We start from the raw sequence: 14,363 nt of genomic DNA, 5'->3' as shown, positions 1-14,363 counted from the left end.
CATCCAAGTTATGGGATAAAGACAAAATAGCAAATATTATGAAAGCATGCATCATACTCCATAATATGATTGTCGAGGATGAACGATCAACATACACTCAGTATAACGTGAGAGAATTTCAAGAAAGCGAGGAAGAGGATACATTCACCGTTACTCCGAATTCAAATCTCGGCACTGCAATGGATCGTCGATCGAGCGTCCGTAACAGACAAGCTCATGAACAATTAAAATTTGATTTAATTGAAAATATTTGGGCTAAATTTCGACATCTTCCAAATAACCAATGATTTTAAAGTTTCTATGAATTGAATAAAATGTGTGATTTATGAATTTTTTTTTATGTATGGAATGTAATAAAATGTTTGTAATTTTAATTAAATGAAATTTTTTTCCTCTTTTTAATGTATTGAATATAAATGGATATATCTTAATTACTACTTATTAATAAAAAAAAATATTTTATACCTAAGAACCTTCAAAAAGTTCCATTGATAATGTTGTATTTTACTTAAGTATCTTAGAAAACTTCTTAGACTAAAAATACTAATTAAATATTCTAAGACGTTTGATAAGAGTTGGCATTGATAATGTTGCTCTAAATATTTAGGCCATGATCAGAATCAACTTAATTTAATTTAATAGATTAATTTTGGGCTCCCACAGAATTAGTTGGAATTGGATAGAAAGTGAAAGAAAGAGATATTAATTTGCGTATGGTTATTATTTTATACATATACATCAAAAGACAGAAACACAATTATTTGACTATTAAACTACAAAAAGAGGCTTTTGAGATTTATTGTCTCATAAAATCTACATATATAAAAGATTATTTGCAAAGTGAGCAGCCGCGCCCGTGATGGACATTCCATGGTTTAACTTACACTGAATCTATCGTAGCATAAACGAGTAGATGTACGAGCATGATTAACCCGAGGTATTTAGGATCGGGTTTTTAATAGAAGTTAAGAAACAGTTTCTTAACTTCCGTTAAAACCCCACTCTAAGAACTCTGAGTTAATTATGATCTAAGAGCAACTTCATTGGAGGTTTCTTGTTCCTAGATTCTTAAAATACATTTATGTGTATGTATATATTATATATGCGTATGTAATTGCGGGGTTCTAAGCTTTACGGGAAACCCAACCGAAATTTTCTTAAATAAGAAACTTTCGGTTGGGTTTCCCGTAAATCTTAAAACTCCGCAATTATATATGCATATATAATATATACATACACATAAATGTATTTTAAGAACCCAGGAACAAGAAAACTCCAACGAGGTTGCTTTAAGTCTTTGCTCTATTAAGCTTAGGTCTTGGAATACAATTGATAGCTTACTATATCTGCTAGTTGTTGTGTAGCTATTGTTATGTGTACAATTGCTGCCATTGATGAGGACATGGGTTGGTACTATTTGAGTTGTAAAGTCTGCGCAACTAAGCTTTTGACCGTACCAAATGACTGCGATGATGCAGTCATTCCTATTCTCGATGGTGGATACAGGTATTATTGTACTAGATGCAAAACCGTAGCTCCCAAGCTATTACCAAGGTAATAAACTTGCGTACCATAAGTGATTTCTTTTATTTTATATTAAGTCAATAATAAATCTGTCGGTTCAATATTTAAATTATATTCATATTTTCTATATAAAAGGTACAATTTACATTTGGTTGTTCTTGATAATACAAGTAACATCAAATTACATCTGTCTGATAATCTTGCGTTTCAACTACTCCACCAACCCTGCGTTGAGTTAACAGGAAAGGTTACAAAGGAGGTATGATGTCTTACTTTATTATTAATTCAATGTATTGGGTTTTTAATCCTTATTGTTTATAGTAACATCGGATTGTTAGATTGAAGATCCTGCTTATTTACCGAAGGCTTTGACGAATTTGTTTGGTAAGACGTTTCTGTTTAAGATACTTATTGAGAAGAATAATTATCTATACAAGCACAAGACATACAAAGTGGTCAACCTAATCACAAACACAGACATGATAAATGAGTTTTATGTCACCTATTATCCTCAGGTACGTAAGGATCTTTATTACTATCATAAATTGTAATTGTGTATTCGAAACATATATTATGGAGTAACTTTAAAGGTATTCAATTTTTACAGGGAAGTCAGCGGATGCCCTGCTCACCGTTTTCGAATCTTTCACGTGTAATCGAGGTAATGTTTTGTTCATAATTGTCTGTTGGCTATATAATCGTGTCAATAATTTTACTAAAAGATGTTATATTATTCCAGGGTTCTATCACTGGAATTGGTAGTTCCTCTCAATCAAAACAATCTACTCAACTGACACCGATTAGAGATTTGATGCGAGAGTTTGACGAGATGAGTGATACAAAAGTTACACCTATATTGAAGATAAAGAAGGAAGAAAATGATTTTAGTGGCTGAAGACTCAAGCACCGGAATTCACTGAAGGAGGCTTTTTAGATCATATTTTATTGTCTTTTGTTATTCCAGTTTTTGGTTTTTTTACTTTAAAGTTTAAGTTTGCATTATTTCTGAACCTCCCTTATTAATATAAAGCCTCTTTCTAACTTTCTTTTAAAAAAACCCCCACATCCTTTTACAAACTTAACGATCATCGAGTTGTACCATCGTAAATTGACCATGAAGGAATTGATAGTTTTAAATTGCTTAACGTACAAGGAATTTGTAGATCAGAAAAAAATAATATTTGTGTTTCCATACTGACCACAAAGTTTTGTTTTATAATAGTAAAGAATAAAATTTTATAATTTAATTAACACTTTCCATTTATAAAGAACACAAGATTGGGAATTATTAATGAGTTTTAGAATGTTAATTGATAACACAAGAGTTTGAGCACTAGCATCCCTTTCGTTTATTATTCGAGATTTGGAGCACTGAAACTTTGTCATGAAGCGACTGAAACCTAAGGCTGGGAAGGAAAACGTAGAAGATAATCGTCCAACGAAACGTTTAAAACAAGGTATATTGATGACACAGCACGGTTTTAAATCAATCTCATGTTACTCTTTCAATTTATCAAAATATTCAGTCCATTGTTTTGTTCTTCGTAGACAATGAGAAGGACCTTATCGGCAACTCCCACGAAGTGGATATGAGTTTAAACCCAGGTCAGTTAAGATTATTGCCCAACGGACATATTAAAAATACTTAAATCACTAAGTGCATCAATAAGTTTCAATTGCGTTAACCTAATAATCCTTTGAATATATTTTTTGTTTAATTTGGGAGGTTCGTTGACGACGCAAGGGAAATCTTATGTACCAGTGCAGTCTATTGATCACCCTCAAACACAATTGTCCAACACTGAAGTTTTTGGTGACCTAACTAATCTACACAATATTGGGCTCAATGATCGTAGAACACAAAGATGTCCGATATTGGCTGTGAGAAGGACAACAACCCACTCAGGAAGTACTGAAGAAAACCCAACATCGTTCACACAACTGCTTCGGTCGATGGGATCACAGGGTAGTTTTTTTGTTGGATCTCCTAATTATATGGAATCACAAAAAGGTTTAATCGGAGCTGGGCTAACTCCAACTATGGGTAATATACCAGGTATAAGCAACAGGAGTCATTGTTATTTTTTAAAATTCAGTGTTGTTATGAGTTATGCTATAACGCGTACTTAATAATTTTTAAAAATAGCAGGTACAACTATGAGGAATGACTTGAATTGTGAGATCTCAAATGGTCAACTAGCTAATCAGAGAGTTGCGAGAACACACAGGCATAACATTCTTATTCAGAAGAGGAATTCTTCTGAAGCACATAATGGAAGCGCTTTATTAAATAGAAAGTCAGATATCAAAGCGAAAGAGAGAGAAAGTAAGAATAATACCCTTTTATTACGAAAATAATACAAGAACATGTTACGTTATATTCTTAATTTTGTTATATAATACTAGAGATGACTATTTCAAGTCTCCAACTGCCAGGGAGGGAGCCAAAGACGAGGAAATATGACAAGCATGTTAGTGTTGAGGATGATGACTCTTTTGAACGTCCTTTTTATCAGGAACAAGTAAAGCGGCAACCCTATGTCACTCCCCAGTATAGCCAAAGCTTCAATGAACCCAGTTGTTCATCGTTCACAAGCTTGCTGCAATCCATGCTTACACAGACCACTTCTATGCCTGGAAAACCAGATTTAAGTCAATCTACTAATGGATGTCCAAGACTTAATAATACTCAAATTAATGTTACAGGCAATTCGGTCTTGTCATCAATTGACTCAGATTCAGAAGGTTGTTTATATGTTATTATACATCTTATGGTCTACTAATTTGAAACAGTAGAATCACAGCATTTACTACACTAAGCATTATTAGTAGGACTTGATTCATATTTTTTCTTTATAATTTTTTTCAGAAAGCTGTGACGGTTTCTGGGAGGAAGACACAGCCAATGCTAATAATGTTTATCAGCACAATTCTGATACTGAGACCGATGATGAAAATGAATATCATAGAGTGAAGGACAACAGGGAGGCATACAATGTTGGGAACAATTTAGAAAACTATAAGCAGAAATCTACAAAGGGAGATTGTTCTTCAACTGATTCTCCTACAGAAGAAGGTTAACAAATTCTAACCTTTACAAGTCCATCAAAAATTATATGATGGTAACCTCAGTTTATAAATGTTTGTCGGGTTTTTTTACAGACTACAAAGATGATGGAGATATAGTACACGAATGTCCTAAATGTGGAGCACTCTTTTTAAATAATGAACGGAGAAGTAAAAATAGGAAAACAAGAACACCTATTTTTAGTATGTGTTGTCTCCAAGGAAAAATCAAGGTTCCAATTTTGAAGGAACCTCCAACATTACTTCACAGCCTTCTCACTAATGATGATGTTGTCAGTAAGCATTTCCGTGAAAATATTCGACCATTGTACATGATGTTCTCATTTACGTCACTTGGAGGAAAAATTGATAATTCAGTCAACCAAGGTAAAGGCCCCAAGGTTTTCAAATTACACGGAGAGAATTATCATTTGATTGGGAGTGTAAAACCAAAGCGGGATGAGTCAGCGAAGTTCTTACAGTTGTATATACATGATACTGAGAACGAGGTTCAGAATAGAATAGCAGCTTTGAGGTTTATAAATATATGTATTATTACCTCTTTATTATTTTACATCATTATAATTGTTTAAATTAAATGGATGTTTTTTATTTTGCTGTACAGTGGCAAGTCAGATTCCAGCAAAATAAGGGGCGACTTGGTGGACTCTATTATGAAAATGCTTAGGGAGTGCAATGTTCATGTCCAGACGTTCCGTAATTCTATGGACAGATTCAACGATGAAGATGAATGTCAAGAACTGTCACTGGTTCTAATCCACGGCCGTGAAAAGGATGGGCGAGTTTACAATCTCCCAACTACCTCCGAGGTTGCAGCTTTAGTGGTCGGTGATTTTACGTTAAATATGGACAAAAGGGATATTATTTTGGAAAAAAATTCGGGAAAGCTAAAAAGGATCAACGAGTTGCATCCTTGCTATCTACCACTTCAGTATCCCCTGATTTTTCCTTATGGAGAGGACGGTTTCCGTTTAGGTATCAAAAACGGTTTTACCGGAATAACCAAAAGAAAGAAACCAAATATCAGCATGAGAGAATTCTTTGCCTATCGTATACAAATTCGTAAGGTTGGATCCCAGGTACTTCTTCTTTCAAGGCGTTTACTTCAGCAGTTTCTGGTTGATGCTTATACAATGATTGAAAGTCATCGCCTTCGATACATCCGGAAAAATCAATCAGATTTAAGGACGTTAAGTTATAGTAAGTTTGTGTCTGCATCAAACAATGGTCATTCTTCGCTGCCTATAGAGGGAAATCGAATTATCATCCCATCATCCTTTACAGGTGGTCCAAGATATATGCATCAGATGTATTTGGATTGTATGTCTATATGCAAATACTATGGTTTTCCAGACCTTTTTATTACATTTACATGTAATCCAAAGTGGCCAGAACTGACGAGATATTTTCAAATATACAATCTTAGATCAGAAGATAGACCAGATTTGTGTTGCAGACTATTCAAAGTAAAGCTTGATTGTTTGATGGATGATCTAACAAAGAAACATTTGCTTGGCAAAACCGTTTCTGGTAAGCATATTTTGAGGACTTTTAATTACCGCAGCAATTATTATTCCTAATATTTCATTGTCTTAAATTTTGAAGCTGTGTATACTATAGAGTTCCAAAAAAGAGGTCTTCCCCATGCCCATATTTTACTCTTCATGGATCCAACAGCCAAAATTCCAAGTGCCGAAGATATTGATCGGATAATAACTGCTGAAATTCCTGATAAAAATGAAGAACCTAGACTGTACGAGGTTGTAAGGGACACAATGATTCATGGTCCCTGTGGTATGGTCAACAAGGATTCTCCATGTATGCAAGATGGCCGCTGTACCAAATTTTTCCCTCGGAAGATAGTAGAGAAAACTATTGTCGATGCACAAGGATATCCGATTTACCGTAGAAGAGAAGGAGGTTCTACAGTTGAGAAAAGAGGAATACAATTGGATAATAGGTTTGTTGTTCCCTATAACAAGCAGCTTAGTCTTCGTTATAAAGCAAATATCAATGTTGAGTGGTGTAATCAAGCCAGATCTATTAAATACTTATTTAAGTATATCCACAAAGGGCAAGACTGCATTACAGCAACCATTACTCAGAAAACAAATAAGGAGTCAGATAGGGCGGAAACCAACGACAATGGTGGGAATCCAGGTGTGAATGTAAGCAACGGTGGAGGTGATGTAGGTGTAAACATAAATGGAGATGCCCAGGAACCAGCCGTTGACGAAATTAAAAATTATTTTGATGCCAGGTATTACTTTGACTTATATATATGTTTCACTATAAGACGTTTGTTGTATTATAAAGTCGGGTTGAAATAGAAATAATTTATATCTTATTTTCTTCAGATACATATCTGCTTGCGAGTCAACTTGGAGGATTTGTGCATTTCCAACTCATTTTCGAACTACCCCTGTTGAGAAACTTACATTTCATCTAGAAGGTGAGCAGCCTGTAGTTTACAAGAAAGGTGATACGGTGGAGACCGTTATGGCTCGCATGAGAGTATCAAAGACCATGTTCTTAGCTTGGTTCATTGCATGTGAAGAATATCCTGAAGCTAGACTATTGACTTATTCGGAAATGCCGACGAGATTCTTATATGATGGGAAGAACCAAGTATGGAAAAAACGGAAAAAAGGTTTTGCAATTGGGAGGTTGCAGCATGTTTGTCCAAGCAGTGGCGAATACTATTATTTGAGGGTTCTGATTAATAAGATTAAAGGGCCACGGTGTTATGATGATATCAAGACAGTTGATGGAATCGTTCAACCAAGTTTCGAGATTGCGTGTTATAAGCTTGGTTTATTAGACGATGACAAAGAATATATAGAAGGACTAAGAGAATGTAGCTTTTGGGCATCCGGTCATTATGTCCGGAAATTGTTTGCGAGGATGTTGCTGTCAGAGAGTTTATCGTCGCCAAAACTGGTTTGGGATTCAACGAAAGACATACTATCCGAAGATATTTTGTTCCTTGAGCGAAGGCAGCGTAGAAACCCGAGTAAGTATAGTTTGGTGAAATTTTTCAATATAGAGTCTCTGTTAAGGTTTTTGTTAATGACTATTTTTTTTTTAAATACCGAAAGTTAGGGTTCATATATGCATCATCGGATTTAGCGTATCTGTTAAGGTTCATCTTAATGCTTATTTTTTTTTAAAAATTGTGTAGATCTGATATTGGATGAAGAACAAATCCTTAATTGTACGTTAATGCAGCTTGACAAGATCTTACGCAGTAAGAATAGTAGTTTGGATAAATGGAAGTCAATGCCACAGCCGATCGATAACGATCAGTCAATATCATCTTGTAATAGGCACTTACAAGATGAATTGAACTACCCATGGGACGAGTTGCGTGCACAGCACCAAGAATGGTTTCGACAGTTGACGGATGAGCAGCGGGCTGTGTATGAGCAGATAATAGGATATGTCGAAAGCAATGCAGGTGGAGTTTATTTTGTGTATGGGTTTGGTGGAACAGGGAAAACTTTTTTGTGGAATATTCTCTCTGCTGCTATCCGATCTAGAGGTGAAGTGGTACTTAATGTTGCTTCTAGCGGTATTGCCGCTTTATTGCTTCCTGGTGGAAGGACAGCTCATTCCCGGTTCAGCATACCCATAAATCCAGATGAATTCTCTACTTGCAAGATACAACCTGGGAGTGATCAAGCTGAATTAATATCTAAAGCTTCTCTGATTATTTGGGACGAAGCACCGATGATGAGTAAGCATTGTTTTGAAGCTCTAGATCGCAGTCTGTGCGACATTATGAAGACTACACACAACAGACCATTTGGTGGTAAAGTAGTTGTATTCGATGGTGATTTCAGACAGATCTTGCCTGTTATTCCAAAGGGCAACCGAGCTGATGTAGTTATTGCTGCTCTTAACTCATCGTATCTGTGGAAATATTGCCAAGTTCTAGAGCTAACAAAAAATATGAGGCTTTCTTCAGAAGCTTTCTTCAGAACCAAATAGCCGTCAAGTTGAGGAGATTAGAGAATTCTCAAAATGGATACTAGATGTAGGAGATGGGAAAATTAATGAGCCAAATAGTGGAGAAACAATGATTGACATACCCAAGGATCTATTGATAAGTCAGTGCAATGATCCTATTGAATCTATTGTTACTGAAGTGTATGGGCATACATTCAAAGATTCAAAGGATCCAATTTTTTTCCAGGAAAGAGCTGTATTGTGTCCAACGAATGAAGATGTAGACAGGATTAACAACTAAACGCTTGATCACTTAACAGGTATTAGTAGCAAGTAAATATTTTCCAGTAGTTGGTTAAATAAATTCACCTTATATGATATGCATATATTATAATGTATTCATACTGTATTCATATATACATTGTGTAGGCGAGGAGAAAGTATCTTTGAGCTCAGATAGCATAGATCCTGCTGATGCAAGAGCAAAAGATGACTCAGTATTCACGCCTGAGTTTCTTAATAGTATCAAAACATCAGGGTTACCTAATCATTGTCTGAGACTAAGGATTGGTACACCAGTGATGCTGATGAGAAATCTTGACAGTACTGATGGTTTGTGCAATGGGACAAGGTTGCAAATAATGCAACTGGCTAATCACATTGTTGAAGCAAAGGTTATCACAGGGACTAGAGTTGGTGAAAGAGTCTTCTTACATCGTATTCTTCTCACACCAACTGATTCTAAGCTTCCCTTCCAAATGAGACGTAGGCAATTTCCATTGAAAGTTGCTTTTGCAATGACAATAAATAAAAGTCAAGGTCAAACACTAGCAAAGGTTGGTTTGTATCTGCCTAGACCTGTTTTTTCGCATGGACAATTGTACGTGGCTGTTTCTCGAGTTAAATCAAGGGCGGGATTAAAGATCCTTATTACTGACAAGGACGGGAAACCACAGAGTTCAACGATGAATGTGGTATATAAAGAGGTTTTCCAGAACTTATTTCTAAATAAGGAATGATAAGTAAGTAGACGTTTGAGTTATGTTTTAGACATCACATGGACATCACTTTCGTGGTCTACTATATTGATCATGCTTCGTTTATTTAGGGTGGAGCTTATTCCAAGTATTTCGAGAAGGAGATGGTGCAATGAAGCTGTGATCATCTCATAACTGTAAGTGTATAAGCATACCTATTCTTAAGAATAGGATACTCGGTTATATAATTGAGTAACACAATTCATGTTTTAATCGGAGTAATCTGAAAGGGTTTATTTTACCAATAGATTCGTTGTTTACTTTGCAGGAATTATCAGAACATTGCTATGCCTTCAATTTGGGTTCAAACAAAATAGTATTCAAGCCGAGGGAGAAAAAAAATCACTCTAAACTTACTCATCACACCAAAATTTGTTTATCAGTTAAACAATGTGAACTATTTTCTACATTTTTTTTTATTTTGATCTTGATTTTCAGCATTTGTTATTTATTGCAAACATTTAGATTTTCTGATGTTTTGCTACAAAGTTTAGTATGCGAAAGAGAGACAATCATTGGTACAAGAGAAAAATAAAATCAAATGTATGAATGCTATGATCTGCATTATAACTGTGTCAATTGTTTAGAACACCACACATTACATTAATAATTATTTTTTTCCTTCCATCCGATTTCTCTTAAATAAAAATAAAAGGAACAGTTTTGGTAAAAATTGGAGTATATAATTTTTTTTATATAAATTTTTAGAAAGACTATATTTCGTTTCATTCCGAATGTTTAAAAGATATATATAGTTTCTAAAAAAATACAGTTATGGCAAAGACCTTAGTATATAATATTTTGAACTTAGATTATTTAGAAACATTGTAATTCGTTTCATGCCTCATGTCTATTATATAAGGGATATATATATATATATATAGTGTTTCTATAACTTACTCGAACGTTCAATAAGGACACAAAATTTGCATCCCAAGTAACCTATGTCAATATATGGTAGCTTTGGTACTATATTAGTTCTTCAATACTATATCGTAAAATGGTAGAATAAGCCGCCCAAAACTTTGTACTCTACCCCAGTGATGTCGACCTACACATGTTTGTCTGCCTTGGTTCCATGTAAAAAGCAGCCGGCAATTCGTGTGAAGATAGTCAGGACATGGAAGTCTTCCATTGTTACAAATCCACCCAGGACATGCTTGGTTATTGGAGATGAACATGTAAGAAACATATATTCTAATCAATATTTTATATTTTTTCATCTATTATTCTGACATATTGTTTCATTAATTTAAATAGGGTACTACGATCGAAGCAACTATACCTTCGGATGTTACAGTTCCGTTTGGTGTAAATCTAAACGAAGGTGATTGGTTTGAAATCTATGATTTTAAACTAATTCATGCTTCTGGACTGATACGCACAACAAGAAACAAATACCATATCATCCTCACCCAAAACGCATTGTTAACAAAGATTCATCCTATGACAGAGTTTAACTTCCTTTGCTGTGTGAATTATGAAACCATTCTCCGTGGTTTATCGCATCCTAAGTTCTGTATTGGTATGGGTCGTAATTTCATTGAAAATCTAGAATAGTTTTATGTTACAGTTATTTTCTATCTTTTGTAATGGCATATAAATTTCATACTCGGTACATTGCTTAACCACGTTTTCGTATGTCAATTAGATCTATGCGGAGCTTTGTTTCATGTAGGCCCTCTGGAAGATATAAATCAAGTGCAACCCAACCCGAGTAATGGTGGATACCAAAGTGGGATTCTGTTTACCATCATAAATTCTGAGTGAGTCCTATTCTATTTTCTCTATTTAGGTTTAAACCATTTCATACCTAAACACATCGCGGATTAATATATTCTGCAGTTTTGATGAAATCAACTGTATTGCCTATGGAACTGTAGCTGAGAAGTTATATGAAAACTGGCTTTCATCAACTGAAAAAATTGTTGTTTGTGTATTGAAGCTTTGGCGAATCCAGTGGGGCAAAGGTAAGTTTTTATTTAATTTAAAATAGTATGTAGATCAACTAAATAAAATTGGTTTCTTATCGAACTTTATTGTTGATTTTTATAGGTCACTTGACGCATATCACAAATTTTGAAGACTGCTCGGATATTTTATTTGATCCTGAAATTACTGAAATACAGAACTTCCGAACAATGTGAGTTTAATATGAATGGCATATTTATTTATTAAACATCGGTCGTATATACTAATTGCTAACGTAAATAATCCTTCAGTAATTTCAGGATCAAATAAAGATAGGCAAGATTTTAAAGCGACATCGTCCAAGACTTTGACATTTGAATTATGGGAGTTCTATGTCAAATTTTACTTTTGTTTTGTTATTTTAAGTTGATCTCAAATTCTCTTGTCTAGATGGTTCAATAAGCTTCCATTGGTTTTAATTTTCAACTATGTTTTTCTTACTTTTGAGAGTTATATCCCATTATTAAATTTAGATATGAATCCTGTAGGGTTTTGCTTATAAAAATCATTGACGAGCCGGCAAAACTGAACAATTATAATTTTAATTTCTTCTCGAGGTTTTCATGACCCGGTATGCACATTTTTTTTGGTAGTAATAATGAAAAGGGATCATAATTTCCGAAATGTTTCAAGAATGTCATTTATTCTTTAATTTGTTTACTTTTTCAATTTAGTTGAGTATCATAACTCTTAATAATCATTTGGCCCAACTGAAAGTGTAATACATAATATTTATTTACTGAGATTCTCGAACTGACTATTTGTGACCATATGTGTAGCCCATGTAGTATAAGACCGGTAAAAGAGAAATCAAGAGAAAGTGTAATCCATATTAATTCATTAATCCCCTATTAACAAGTTTAACATAATTACCAAATGACTTTTAATTCTTCACCAAGTAAATCAATTCTATTGGAGTCAACTATTCGACAGCATTAACCGAGATTGTATACTTTGATCTTCAATTTTCCTTTTACTATTTCCAGAATTTAATTGTAAATGTTACCATAGACTTGAAGAACCCATCATAAGTAAAGATCGTATATATAGGGAATTTATAAACAAAATATTGACTTTAGTCATTTGGTATGTAATATCTACCGTAAATTTTGGCAGATTTGTAAAAATACCTTTATTGTAACTTACTGTACAGACTATAGAAATGATTTATATATCCTTCCATACAATTAAAGAGTCCCTCGATTAATTTACTTTCTCATGTATGGTTTCATAAACCACTGTTATATTGTATGGTAATTCGTCATGATCGGAAAGCAACACATATTTATATAGTTTCCTGAATGAAAACTACGTCGACAACTATATAGGTAGTCACTAAATGATATTTATTTCATAACTTTTTTAAATAACTAAGCACACGTGAAGAATGGAATGTAAATCTATACTAAATTCATATGTCTACTCTAATATTTCCATCTTTGCGAACTGCCATATTTTATAGCATTGAACATAACTATATATATATTAACCCAAACGGCATGGGACAATACATAACACAAACCCTAGAACACAAGACTCTTACTTTATTTCGGGTGATGACAAGGTTTTCTGTTCTTTCTGAGTTGCAGCGAAAGTCGGAAGATGCTGCAATACGCGTTAAGATCGTCAGCAAATGGAATACCGTGGGAGGAGCAAGACCACCGCATTGTCAAATGATTTTGGGAGATGAGAAAGTAATTTATCGTTTAACAAAAAATATTATATACCTATTTAGAAATTTTCTTAATACGTAACCCGTATTGTATTTAACTATATATGCAGGGGTCTACAATGGAAGCAACGTTGCCGTTTGAAGTTCTTCTTCCAGAAGGAATCTATCTCGAAGAAGCTGATTGGTTTGAGATACACAATTTCAAATTAATTAGTGTCTTTGAGTTCATCAGAAGAACAAGGAGCAAATACTATATTAAGTTCACAGCGACAACATGTTTTAGGAAGATTCAACCCTTGCGTGATTCTAATTTTCTTATCCTTGCGAACTTTAATACAATACTGAAAGGGTTGTCACATCCAATGTACTCTATTGGTATGTTAAGTATAAGTTTGTTTCGTTTTTGATTAGTTACTTAACTTGGTCGTGTAGGATGGTTCAGCTGAGATCTATTCATCTTATTTCCATTATTTCTGTAGACCTTTGTGGAGCTATGGTTGCTCTTGGGGAGTTGCAACAACTCGAAGAACTAGGACCTGGCGAGATATTTTCTTATCAGAATACCAGGATGGAGTTCACTTTGGTTAACACAGAGTTTGAACCTCTGGCTTTACTCATATTTTTTTAAAGAAACAGATCTTAGTTTTCATATATATCAATATGCTAACTCACCAAATGAATTACAGGTTAAAACACTTAAAGTGTGTTGCCTATGGAAAGGAAGCAGTGACTTTGAATGAATACAACCTTAACTCACGTGCTCCAGTGAATGTCTGTGTTTTGAGGTCATGGAGAATCCATTGGGGAGAAGGTTAGCTATCTAATATTGCATATTTTGCAGATTAAAATATCTTATGTATTTTATACTTCTTATGTAGGTGGTTTCAGATATATCACTAACCTAGAAAGCTCTTCTCAAGTCTTATTTGATCAGGACCTGGCAGAAATACAAAACTTCAAATCGAAGTAAGTATCTTCTAAATTATTACTTTCTGTTTCTTGGCTGGCGATAAGAAAAAAATTTGTGCCCTAATTTTTATCTTCTTCTGTTTCTATGGTCACAGAATTCCTATGCCAACAAATTGAAGTTGATGTTGGAGTGTCTATTAATTTGAAGATTTTTT

The 14,363-nt window shown here is 34.2% G+C and overlaps 2 protein-coding genes across 2 annotated transcripts; both read left to right on the top strand.

Annotated features, from left to right (window-relative positions):
- Window positions 1-1,402: 1,402 nt before the first annotated feature.
- On the top strand, window positions 1,403-2,440 carry LOC106323592. Its single transcript, XM_013761690.1, has 5 exons — window positions 1,403-1,554; window positions 1,660-1,783; window positions 1,863-2,039; window positions 2,132-2,185; window positions 2,264-2,440. Exons 1-5 carry the CDS (start codon window positions 1,403-1,405, stop codon window positions 2,417-2,419), a joined length of 663 nt encoding a protein of 220 aa, XP_013617144.1. The 3' UTR covers window positions 2,420-2,440.
- Window positions 2,441-3,067: 627 nt separating this feature from the next.
- LOC106323591 lies at window positions 3,068-8,601 on the top strand. The gene is made up of 10 exons (XM_013761689.1): window positions 3,068-3,129; window positions 3,251-3,580; window positions 3,674-3,850; window positions 3,931-4,269; window positions 4,394-4,600; window positions 4,687-5,125; window positions 5,216-6,141; window positions 6,232-6,871; window positions 6,969-7,624; window positions 7,793-8,601. The coding sequence occupies exons 1-10, from the start codon at window positions 3,114-3,116 to the stop codon at window positions 8,599-8,601; spliced, it is 4,539 nt and encodes a 1,512-aa protein (XP_013617143.1). The 5' UTR covers window positions 3,068-3,113.
- The last annotated feature ends 5,762 nt before the right edge of the window (window positions 8,602-14,363 follow it).

The sequence above is a fragment of the Brassica oleracea genome, chromosome C2 (genome assembly GCF_000695525.1).
Source record: "Brassica oleracea var. oleracea cultivar TO1000 chromosome C2, BOL, whole genome shotgun sequence".
Taxonomy (NCBI): domain Eukaryota; kingdom Viridiplantae; phylum Streptophyta; class Magnoliopsida; order Brassicales; family Brassicaceae; genus Brassica; species Brassica oleracea.
This window is presented reverse-complemented; position numbering and strand designations above follow the sequence as displayed.

What these genes read in the sequence shown, in the direction of transcription:
- LOC106323592 (XM_013761690.1), top strand. Translation starts at nt 1,403, where the DNA reads ATGGGTTGGTACTATTTGAGTTGTAAAGTCTGCGCAACTAAGCTTTTG. An exon ending in CAGGAAAGGTTACAAAGGAG is followed by an intron (nt 1,784 to 1,862) that starts GTATGATGTCTT and finishes TCGGATTGTTAG; the next exon opens with ATTGAAGATCCTGCTTATTT. An exon ending in ATGTCACCTATTATCCTCAG is followed by an intron (nt 2,040 to 2,131) that starts GTACGTAAGGAT and finishes CAATTTTTACAG; the next exon opens with GGAAGTCAGCGGATGCCCTG.
- LOC106323591 (XM_013761689.1), top strand. An exon ending in AATTGACTCAGATTCAGAAG is followed by an intron (nt 4,270 to 4,393) that starts GTTGTTTATATG and finishes AATTTTTTTCAG; the next exon opens with AAAGCTGTGACGGTTTCTGG. An exon ending in TGATTCTCCTACAGAAGAAG is followed by an intron (nt 4,601 to 4,686) that starts GTTAACAAATTC and finishes GTTTTTTTACAG; the next exon opens with ACTACAAAGATGATGGAGAT.